The 12332-nt window shown below is 26.3% G+C and overlaps 1 protein-coding gene across 1 annotated transcript in view; it reads left to right on the top strand.

The window, feature by feature from the left end:
* LOC117172468 (pyrokinin-1 receptor-like) overlaps positions 1-10739 on the top strand; it is a 106240-nt gene extending 95501 nt beyond the window's left edge. Inside the window, exon 4 of the mRNA XM_033360430.1 lies at positions 9707-10739. Coding sequence (XP_033216321.1) covers positions 9707-10264 — 558 coding nt within the window. The 3' untranslated portion in view covers positions 10265-10739. The remainder of the gene's footprint in view (positions 1-9706) is intronic.
* Positions 10740-12332: the final 1593 nt, after the last annotated feature.

Here is a 12332-nt window from a genome sequence, read left to right as displayed (position 1 = left end):
CATATTTTTTAAATTAATTTAGATAAAAGTGTAACTTTTTATTTTTACTTAAAAATTCTTATGATTTTCTTAAAAATTGGTCTTTTTAAGTAAAAAACTAATACTTTTGGTTTAAAGTTCCTTATTTATTTTATAAATACATTTTTTTGAAAATTAAATTTTTTTAAATATTGATACTTTCAGGTTAACAAATTTAACCATTTTACAGGAAATTCATCTTTTCTCTTGAAAGTCCAACAATTTGGATGGACTTTTTTTTGACTGAAAAATCTTTATTTGTTGAAAATCTGTTGTTTTTTGCGTGAAAAATTAATTTTTTTACTGAAAAATTAACTTTTCGGTTTTTTGCTGAAAATTCGATTATTTTGTTGAAAACGCGTCAAAAATTCATTGTTTTACTTATTTATTTATTGTTGTTGTTAAAATATGACAGTGCATTTCTCATTGAGATATAACCTTTTGGTTGGAAATTCAGCTTTCTTCTATTAAAAGTTAGTCCATTTGTTTAAAAATGTCACTATTTGGTTCAAAGCCAACTTATTTATTTTGTTGAAAAATTGTTATTTTGGATTAAAAACTCATTTTTTACAGTATGAAAGTAATATTTTTTGGTTAAAATAAATAAATAAATTTGAAATTCGTTTTTTTTTTACTAGGCCAGGGTGGTTGATCGTTAGCTCATTTCGGTACGCCCTTTTTTCATGTGGTAGAATTTAATTTAATTTTTATCACTTGCAAAATTTATTTTATTGAACTCGTTTTCTTATTCCTTTCATTTATATGACCCATTCACTGTTTAGATCCATATTTTTTTTCTAAGTTTAATAATGTCGAAATAAATTCCTATTCAGTTTTTCTGGATAATGGAAAAATTTTCTTAACGATTATTATTATTCTGTGAATAACTCACGTATTTATAAAAAAAAATGAACCATACTTAATTCTTGATAAACCGTAATTCATTAATAATTAGTCAATTACTGTGAAATTAAATTCTCATATATTACCAAATAGAATTAAAATGGAATTAAATACAGTACGATATATTGTTCCAGATTTAAAACCATTCCATCTTAAATTGTCAGCAGTTATCAATTATTGAATTTAAATTTATTTTTATTTCACTCTTCAAAATTTTCAAGCAAATTTAATCCTTACTTTTTTTAAAATTTGTTTCTTTTAGTTAAAAATCAGTTTTCTTAAAACTAAATATGTAATTAATTTATTTTTGTCTGAAAATTGATTTTTTTTCTAACTATTAATTTTTTTATTGAAATTTATCCTTTTTAGTTGAAAATTTAACTACTTACTTAAAGCTTTAACTGTTCTGTTGAACATTAATTTTATTGCTGGAAGATTGAACTATTTTGTTAGCAATTTTTTAAAATTATTAATTAACTTAACTGCAAAACTACATATTTATTTTTTTTGTTAAAAAGAAATTTGTTTCAATTAAAAGGTTAACTATTTAATTGATAATTAATCTCCTTTCGAGGGAAATTCAATTATTTGGAAAGAAATTATGTATTTGGTTCAAAATTCGACTTTTTGTTATAAAATAAATCTTCGTTTAGAAATCAAAATATTTTAGTTTGATCTTAATTATTTTGTTGAGAATTTAACAGTTTTGTCCAAAAAAACCAAGAACAGCATTTCTACAACTATATTTTTTGTTAAAAATGTACTTTTTGTAAAATAATTTACACAGATTAACAAAAAAATACGGTGAATATAAATAGCTAATTTTTTATTATATTTTCTTGTAGAAGAGTGAAAAAAATTAACCATCAAGTATCTAAAATTTAAAAATTTGTTAAATTTTTTTGCTGTGTTACAAACATTAAAACATAAATTTTTCAATTTGAAAGCCTCAGTAGTTGAACAACTGTAAACTTTCGATTGAAACTTTATAAACTATTCTCAATTTAAAAAAAAATGGAATAATGAAACGCTCTTATTTAATTACAAATCCTCTTTAAATATTTTTTTAATCAAAAATATTCCATTTTTAACCATATTTTTTTTTAATTAATTAATGAAAAAATGGTTTTGAACATATAGCAATATTTTACTTTTTATTCCAAATAAGCAGTTATAAATTAAATATTAAAGCTAAAAAATTGTAAACTTAATTGTTTAAATTAGAAAGCCTTGAATCGTTAGTGTTTTAGAGTGATAATTTGAAACTTTGAAAAACATGAATAACAATTATAAAATTATCATTTTAAAAACAATTAGACTTTGTTTAAGATATATTTACCAGTTTTGAAAAGATGTAAAATGAATTTAAAACTGGAAAAGATATCGAATAATAAAATAATAAATTTAGATTTTTGAAGATTTTGAAATAAAATTCTAAAGGTTTCGAAGGATCTTCAAAGGTTAAAAAAAAAATGAAAAAAATTCTCAAGTTTACTAGGAAAAATTCAAATTACTTTTATTTTGAACAATTAATTTTAAGAAAATATTTAAAAAGAGTTAAACTTTTTTTAAATAGGTCACAGTTTAAAACTACTTTAAATTGTAGTTTAAAATAATTTAAAAAATTTATTTTACGTTTAAGAGGATTTTATTGAAATAAAATAATAAATTATTAATAACATGGAAAAATACAAAAAATTAAAAAATTCTAGGAATGATACATCATATTACAGATATCCAAACTCATTGCCCTCTTGAAAAAAAATTACAAGGATTGTATTTTTTCGAATAATTTTGAATCCAACTTTTTACATGTCTCTTTCAGTATATATTTCCGGTCTATTTTTTTTCATCCCTTCTTTTCTATCTTATCCTATCCCTTATCCATTACCGTCAGTAATTTTTCTATCTCTCTGCCAGTCTTAATTCCAGTCTATCTTTTTCAATGCCCTCTTATCTATACCATCCTATCCTCCGTCTATCAATATCCATCTTTTTATATCTCTTTATTAATTTACATTTACGCCTATGTTTTTCAATACCCTTTCCTCTATCTCATCCTATCCTTCATCTATCAGCGTCTATCTTTTTCTATCTCTTTGTGAATCTAAATTCACGTTAATCTTGTTAAATACGTTTTTCTCTATCTCGCTCCATTATTTGTTTATCCATGTTTATCTTTTTCAATATCCTCTCCTCTATAGCATCCTATTATTTGTCTATTCAAGTTAATTTTGTTCTATCTCTGTTTTATTATACATTTACATTGACCTTTTTCAATACCCTCTTTCATGTCTCACCATGTTATATATCTATCAACGTTCATCTTTTTCTATCTATTCTTTAGTTTAAATTCACAAATCTCATTTATAATTCTTTCTTCTCTGTCTCATTTTATCCTTTATCTTTTCCTTTCAATCTTCTTCTATCTTCGTTAATCCAAATTTTCTTCTAGCTTTTTAGATCTCCTATTATTAATCTCATCTCATACTTCATCTATTAACTATCAATGTCTGTATTTTTTATATCTCTCTTTCAATCTAAATTTATGTGTATTTTTTTTCGAAAGTCTCTTCTCTATCCCATCTTATTCTTCATCCATACATCTCAACCTTTCCCTATCCCTCTGTCAATATAAATTCTTGTTCATCTTTTTGAATATCATCTTCTTTATCTCATCCTATCCTATGTCTATCTAATGTCTATCTTTTTATTTCTCTTTGTTAGTCTGAATTCCTGTCTATTTTTTTAATCCTTTCTTGTCTACGTTATCGTATCATTTGTCTATTCAGGCTAATCTTTTTTTATCTCTTTGTCAACCTTAATTTACGTGTATCTTATTAAATATGCTTTTCCCTATCTCTTCGTATCATGCACGTGAAAATGTTGATCTTTCTCCATCAATTTCCCACATATACTATTTTCAATTCCCTCATATCTAGGTCATTCTATCCCTTATCTATTAATGCCAATCTCTTTTATTTCCGTTAATCTAAATTTACATCTAGCTTTTTCAGTCCGCTCTTATTTATCGCATCCTATAATATATTTTTCAACGTCTATCTTTTTATATCTCTATGTCATTCTAAATAAATGGCATGCTTCTTCAATCTCCTTTTCTCTATTACATCCTAGGCTACCTTTATCAACTTTAATCTTTTTATATCTCTTTGTTAATCCAAATTCATATATATTATTTCAATTTTCTCTTATCCATTTCATCCTATCCTTTATCTAATCTCGTCAATCTTTTTGTATCTCTCCGTCAATCTGAATTCCCGTCTATTATTTTCAGTATCCTAATCCCTATCTTATTGTATCAAAAATTTATCAATGTTTATTAATTTTTATATGTTCTTCAATTAAAATTCACGCTTATGACTTTCAATTCCCTCTCCTCTACATCATTCTATCCTCTATCCTTTATCTTTTCATGCCAATCTTCTGCTATCTCTGTTAATCTAAATTCCCGCTGATCCTTTTCTATCTCTGTGTCAACCTAAAACGTCTATCGCAATACCCTCTTCCCTATCTTATGTGTCATATATCTATGAAATGTTATATTTTTCTATCAATGTTTCAATTTGAATTCACGTCTATCTTTATCAGTACCCTCCTTTCCGTCTCTTCCTACCCTTTATCTATCGACGTCTATATTTTTCCATCTGTCAGTTTGAATTCCCGCCTATCTCTTTTAGTCTCCTCTTCTCTACCTCAACATATCATACATCTAGTATCTCATTTCATCCTTTATCTATTCATGTCAATCTTCTTCTATCTCCGTTTATCTAAACTCCCGTTTAGCTTTTCCAATCTCCTCTTCTTTATCTCATCATATAACGCATCTATCAACATCTGTCTTTTCACATCTCTTCGTCAATTAAAATTAACGCGTATTTTATTAAATCGTCTCTTCTCAGACATCCTATCCTCTATCCATACACGTCAATCACACTTTTTTCGCACGATGAACCGTTTGCAATGTATAGCCTTATAAACAAATGATTTTTTAACAAAATTGCCATATTTTCAAAGTGTTGCCTCATAATCTATTTCTTAGAAAAATGTAAAACTTGTACACTGTCTATATCGAGGATAGATCTCTTGAAAGTAAAAAGAAATCTTTCGATCGAGTAAAAACTTCTCTCCTTAAATTGTTCTTAAAAAGTTACTATTTTTAAGAGGAGACCGTTCAGACTCTTCATTTATTAACAAACAATCACTCAGATCAACCAGTATCATAATATTGCTTCAAATTGTTGCGAAAGCTTTATCTAGGATTAATAATAACATAATTGGTTGTTCATAACTTTTTTCGCCCAATTGTTTACACCAATTGATATAAATAATGAACCTCAATAAACAGAATTTACTTAAATTTTTTTTATTAATCCTTGATTCATGATTAAACTTTTTACTTACGTGATGTTTTCTCGTACGATAAGCCATTATTTATTTATGGCCTTATAACAATGTATTTTTTATAAACAAACCCCTAAAATCCATAATTTTCAAGTTATTAGTGATTTCTTTTTATATCCTTAATTTTACTATGAAGAATGTAATTATCTTGGTTAATATTTTTATACCTGCCCCTAATTTTTTATTACTATTGTTATAAACAAAAACGCTAAATTAGGAAAATCGATTGTTCCCTAATTTTCTTTATCTACCTGTGGAACAAAATAAAAACCTTTTATTTTTGTGATATTTTTCCGTACGATAAGCCATTATTTATTAATTGCCTTATAAACAATGTATTTTTTATAAAAATATTATTTCCTAAAAGCGACAATTTTCAAGTTATTCGTGATTACGATTTTTTTTATATCCCTACTTTTACCATATAGAATCTTGGGTAGAATCTTCACTATCTTGCCCTTATTATTTATAGCTATTGTTATTAACGAAAACGCCTAATTAAGAAAATCGATTTTTTCTCAATTTTTAAAATCAATCTTTTTCTTAAAAATAAACTTTTCACTCTCATAATATTTTTTTTGTACAACGAGCCATTATTTATTTACAGTCTTATAAACAGTGTTTATAGCCTAAAAATAAATAATGGATAATTATATCCTTCATGGTCAAATTAAGGATATTAAAAAGATATTGGCTAATAACTTGCAAATTGTGGCTTTTAGGGGAGGGTATGCTTATAAAAAAAACATTGTTTATAAGGCCATAAATAAATAATAGCAGGTCGTACGAAAAAATATCACAAGAGTGTAAAGTTTTATTTTATACCATAGAGTATTTAAAAAATTAGGAAACAATCCATTTTCTGAATTTAGCGTTTTTGTTAATAACAATAAATAGTTATAAACAATAAGGGTTAGAAATAAAAAATGCTTCTCAAGATAATTACATTCTTCATGGTAAAATTAAGAATATAGAAAAAATGTAATCACTTATAACTTGAAAATTGTGAATTTCAGGGGTATGTTTATAAAAAATACATTGTTTATAAGGCCATAAATAAATAATGGCTCGTCGTACAAGAAAATATCACAAGAGTGAAAAGTTCAATCATGTGTTAAGGATAAATAAAAAAATTTTAAGTTAATTCTGGTGATTAAGGTTAATTATTTATATCAATTGTTGTAAACAATTGGGAGAAAAAAGTTATAAACAACAAACTATGTTAATAATGATATATAAAGCTTTCTCAACCATTTGAAGCAATATTATGACGCTGGTTGATCTGGATGATTGTTTATTAATAAATGAAGAGCCTTAGCGGTTTCCTCTTAAAAATAACAAATTTTTAACAACAATCTAAGGAGAGAAGTTTTTATTTTATCGAAAGATTTTTTTTGTACTAAAAAAGTGCAAGACGCAAAAAAGTTTTTATTTTAGCTCAGCCATGTTAAAAATTATTTTATAAATTTGTTTGTGAATAATTAATGTAATTGTTCTAAAAAATTGTTTAAACAAAAATTGAGCCATATTTCAAAAACCTACTCAAGATATTCGTAATCAAGGGCCTTTTTTTCTTTAAAAAAAAGAGCAATATCGTGGACCTATTAGTGTATACAGAAGTGTTAGTGGCTACCGGATTATTTTGAATTGCACGCCAACTATCCCCAATCAGCGCGCGGCGCTAGTTGGGCACAGTTGGTGCGCAATTCAAAACGGGTATTAGAAACAATTCTTGCAATTAAAATGAATAACTATTACAAAATGAAGAGGAATGTATATAAATTATATTTATTGCAATTTTTCGTGAAACATAAGTTATTTTTAAGAATTTCGTAAAACAGTTTATAAACATTTTTGTAGATTTTTGCAAAATTATTTATTTTATTCAGAAGGTTGTTTTTATTTACTCACATAAATCTTAACATTTTATTTACTATAAAGTGATATTTTTAATTGCATCATTAAAATGTCTACTAATTTGAATTTAGAGAAAGGACAAAATTTTACGTATGCTACCTTACATGGCTTGGAATTTTATAATGCAAGTCTAGTAGTTGGATATCTCGACGCCTGTTGAAGACAAAAATTACAAGCAAAAATGCACATCATTTCTAAAAACACTTGTTCATAGCAAAAAAATAATTTCTAACTTAGCCAAAACTTTTGTTAATGTATAGTGCATAACATGCGTATTTATGGAATTAAAGGAATTCATGGAATTAAAGGAATTCGTGGAATTCACGGATTTCATAGAATTCATGGAATCCACGGATTTCATAGAATTCATGGAATTTAAGGAATTCATTGAACTCACGGAATTCATAGAATTCATTATACTCACGGAATTCATAGAATTAACGGAATTCGCATAATTTGCGGGTTTCGAGAAATTCACGCTTTGCACGGAATACAAGGAATTCACGAGATTCATAGAATTAATGGAATTTCTAGAATTGAAGGAGTTTATGGTATTCGTGGAATTTAATTCAGAGAGGTAAAGAAATTCAAAGAATTCACGGAATTCAACGAATGCACAGAATTCACAGAATTCAAGAAAATTAGGGAATTTGCGAAATTCTCTCAATTTACGAAATTCACGCAATTAATTGAATTCACAGAATTCACCGAATTTATGAATTGAACGAATTTACCGAATTCACATAATTCATGGAATTTATGGAGTACGTGGAATTCATGAAAATCATGGAATTCATGGATTTTAAGGAATTGAAAAGATTCATAGAATTCACGGAATTCAAGAAATTCACATAATTTAACTAATTCATGAGATACAAGTAAGTAGTCGAATTCATGGAATTCATGAAATTAAAAAAATTCATAAAATTCAATGAGTTTATGAAATTCAATAAAATCACAGAATTCACGAAATGTATGGAATGCATGGAGTTCCACAAATTTCTTGTATTCCATCAATTCCGTGAATTCCTTGCATCTCTGGAATTCTGTGAATTGCATAAATTCCGTTAATTCCGGGTGTTCCATGAATTCCTTGAATAGCGGGTGTCACATGAATTTCGAGAATCCTTTCATTTCTATGAATTCTGTGAATTTCGTCAATTTCTTGAATTACGTGAATTCCGCGAAGTGTATTGATTCCTTGAATTCCTGGTTTTATATAAATTCTGTGACTTCCTTGAATTCCGTAAATTCCGTTATTACAATCCTGCGAATTTTGTGACTTTTATAAATTAAGCATATACCATGAATTCCGTAAATTCCATGAATTTTGTGAATTACGTAAATTCCATAAATTCGATGAATTTCGTTATTTCCTTGATTTCAGCGAATTCCTCGAATTCCTTCAGTTAAATAAATTCCAGGAATTTCTTCAATTCAATAAATACCATGAATTTCGCGAATTATTGGAATTCCGTGATTTTCTTTAATTCCTTTAATATCTTGAATTTCATGGATGCCATACATTTATCGATTTCCTTTAATTCTATGAATTTCGCGAATTCCGTGATTTTTATGAATTTCTCCAATTCCTTGCTTTCCATTAATTTCGTGAATTTCTTGAATTCCACATATTCCGTGAATTCTATAAATTTTTTGAGTTTCTTGAAATACCGTGACTTCTGTGAACTTCATAAATTCCTTCGTTTCCATGAATTCTGTGAATTCCATGAATTTGACGAATTTTGAGAATTTAATCAAATTCGTGAATTCGTTGAATTCGATGAACTCTGTGAATTCCTTGAATTCCATTCATTCCGTAATTTCCTTGTGCACGATTTTCGTCTTACAGATGCTCTAATACATGTATTGGAATGCTGGACGATGAATTCACGATTTACAACACTTACAATTCAAAATTTACGAAATTTAAATCAGACCAAAATCCAAATTAAAAATCCCATTTAACGTCCAATAATTAAATTGATCCAAAATCCTGTCAAGCAAAACAAGAATCCAACGACCAAATTTGGTCCACAACGAATAAACGAAAACCAAAAAAAAACCCTATTGTAATCTGAAAAAAATCCAAAAAAAAACAACAAAAAAATAAAAATTTTTTTCAGAAAATTTTATTTGATTTTTTTTTTGTTTTTTTGGTTTTTTTCAGATTACAATAGAGTTTTTTTTGGTTTTAGTTTAATCGTTGTGGTCCAAATTTAGTAGTTGGATTCTTGTTTTGCTTAACAGGATTTTGGATCAACTTACAATTCATGTATTGCAATTTCGTCATTCCAATTCCATGGTTGCAATTTTAGCTTACGCTTGTATTATAGACTTCTGATAGATGTGTTATAGAATTCCGAACATTTTTAACAGTGTAGCCTATTGAGCAATTATTATCAATAAATATTTATAATTTTCTTTTTAATTATTAAATTCGCAGGAAAGTACCGAATACTCTGGAGAAGAAAGTCTGCGGCGATTGCCTTCATTTTCGACGAGAAGCGGAAAAGAATCATCACCAGGAGAACAGTCTGTTCCAAATCGCAAACCATCTTCAAGTTCTCGAAAAAGCTTTATTACACTTGAAATTGATGCCAGCGACACCAGTCTCTCATTATCAGGTCATCCGAATAAAAATGAAACTCCAGTACATATTTCAGATAAGAAAAACCCCGAAGATACACTATCTTCTGAGCGCTTCGAAAGTAAAAGATGGCAGGAAAATATTTTGGTTAGGGAAAAAATGATTGAAAATGAATCCCCTTCGAAATCACCCAGATGTATAGCCGTCAAAGTACCAAATGATTCGTCAGTGAAAAAATGGTGGAAATTTTTAGACTGGTTGCCAGATTTCAAATCTTTAAGGGTACAAAGAAGATCGGCTTATGAGGCAGCTGGAATCAGAGAAACAATTGTGATGGAAAATAATCAGCTGGATGAGTATTCCATAAGTCTTTGTACCTTTAGGGAAAATGAGAATAACCGCCGACCAGTTTAAAAAAAATTAAACTGCCAAAATTTGGAAAGAATACGTTTTTTAAATTGATCTTTTTTATAAAAAAAAATAAAGATTCACAATATGAAAACTGAGGAATGATGTTGATAATTGTATACTTCTGATTATGAATAGTTGCAGTAGTATGACTAATTATTCTTTTAAAAAATTTCAAAGACAATATTTTTTTAACTGCTTGGAAAAAGGGAGCTTAAATAAGGGAGCTTGAAAAAGGGAGCTTGACAAAGGGAGCTTGCAAAATTCTTTTAATGGAAAAACAGGAGTATTATGGTGCCTCATAAAATACTTTCTTTTTGATTCTCTAAAACCTTGACGTGAAAATACCAACATTTCTTTCGTTACGGAAGAAACATTTTTATGTGTATATTAGCACCCTTAGAATTGTCACTGAATGATAAAGTTAAAAATAAAAAGTAAAATTGATCTGTAACAAATTGGTTTAAATCATGAAAATTTCAGAAAATAATACTTATTTTACTGACAACAATTTCTACCTACTATCGAAAAAAATTTTAGGAATATTTGTCCTACACTTAAAAAACAGTTTTTTCAACAAATTAAATGATGGATAAGATTTTTGTGAGTAAATTGTTTCTGATGCCTTATTTTTATAATATTTATTTTAAAAGAAAAATTTTTTTACCTCATAATTAACACGAAATGAAGCTTTTATATTATTTAACCTTTTTTACACAATTTACTCGACATATCGCTCAACGAAGCTTTTTATGAACTTCGAAGGGTTTCCTAAAATTACAAACTTTTCTTAAGATTATTTCAAATAAAATCGTGAAGCCTTGCAAATGCTTTAGAAGTTTTAAAGAAAAAAAAATTATCAACGTTCCTGATAAAATTTTAATTTACTTTTTATTTTAAGAAATGAATTTTCCATGATTTTTCAAAATTTCAAAAGAAAATTTCGAATATTTTAAAGCAAAATTGATCAACTTTGCAAGATGAAAAAAATTTAGGAAAATTTCTTGTTAATTTTTGCGATATTTGATAGTTTTGAAAATATCAAAAGTAATATAAAATTTGAAAAGATTCCAAAAAATTTAATCCAAAACGTAGATTTTTGGATATTTAGAAATAAAATTTTAAAGCTTTTTAAGGGTTTTAAAAAGTTTAAAGGTAGCAAAACTACTTCTTAAGATTCCTATAAAAATTTTAATTAATTGTTTATCTAATAAATGAATTTTCAATGAAAATTGAAGCAGATTTGAAAAAATTTCAAATGACTTCCTCAAAATTTCTAAGAAGCATAATAAAAAATGAAAGATTTTCATGATAAATTTCGCAATTTTTTAAGATTATAGGATTTGAGAAAAAATTCGAGTGAATTCAAGCGAATTCAAGCGATATTTAGAATATTTTGGAGAAATTAAATTGCTTAAAAAAAAGTAGATTATTTAAAAATTTGAACAAAAAATGTAAAAGCTTTTTCAGAATTTTGAAAAGAATTTTCTAAAATAAATTTTTTTTAAGATTTCAGTGAAAATTTTAAATGGTTTTTCATACAAAAAAAAATAATTTTAAGAAATTATTTTAAAAGATTTTCAAGCATATTAAAAGATTTCCAAAATTGTCCAAAAAAATTCGGGAGGTTATACAATTTTTTCATTTTTAAAGTTTTTTTTAACATTTAAGGTAAAATTCGAATCATTTCAACAGATGTACCGAAGTAAAAAAAATTATAATAATTTAAAATTTGAAAAGATTTCAGAAGAATGTAAATACCTAACATTTCTAAAAATATTTTTGATGAGAGAATGAACAATTCTGATTATTTTTTTTATTTTGCGATAAAAAATGAATTTTATTATGATTACTGGGAAATTTTTTATTTTGAAAAATTCAGTTTCAAGATATTATTTTAAAAGATTTTTAAAATTCCAAAGAAGAATCTGGAAAATTTTAAAGAATTTTTTTACATTGAAAGATTTTTCATAAATTTCAGGAAAAATTCTAATAATTTTGTCGGATATTTAGAAATTTAGAAAAAGTTATAAAAATAATTAAAAGAATTGAATGAATTAAAATAATTAAAATA

The sequence above is a fragment of the Belonocnema kinseyi genome, chromosome 5 (genome assembly GCF_010883055.1).
Source record: "Belonocnema kinseyi isolate 2016_QV_RU_SX_M_011 chromosome 5, B_treatae_v1, whole genome shotgun sequence".
Lineage (NCBI taxonomy): Eukaryota > Metazoa > Arthropoda > Insecta > Hymenoptera > Cynipidae > Belonocnema > Belonocnema kinseyi.
The sequence above is the reverse complement of the archived record's forward strand: the minus strand, read 5'-3'. Positions and strand labels throughout refer to the sequence as shown.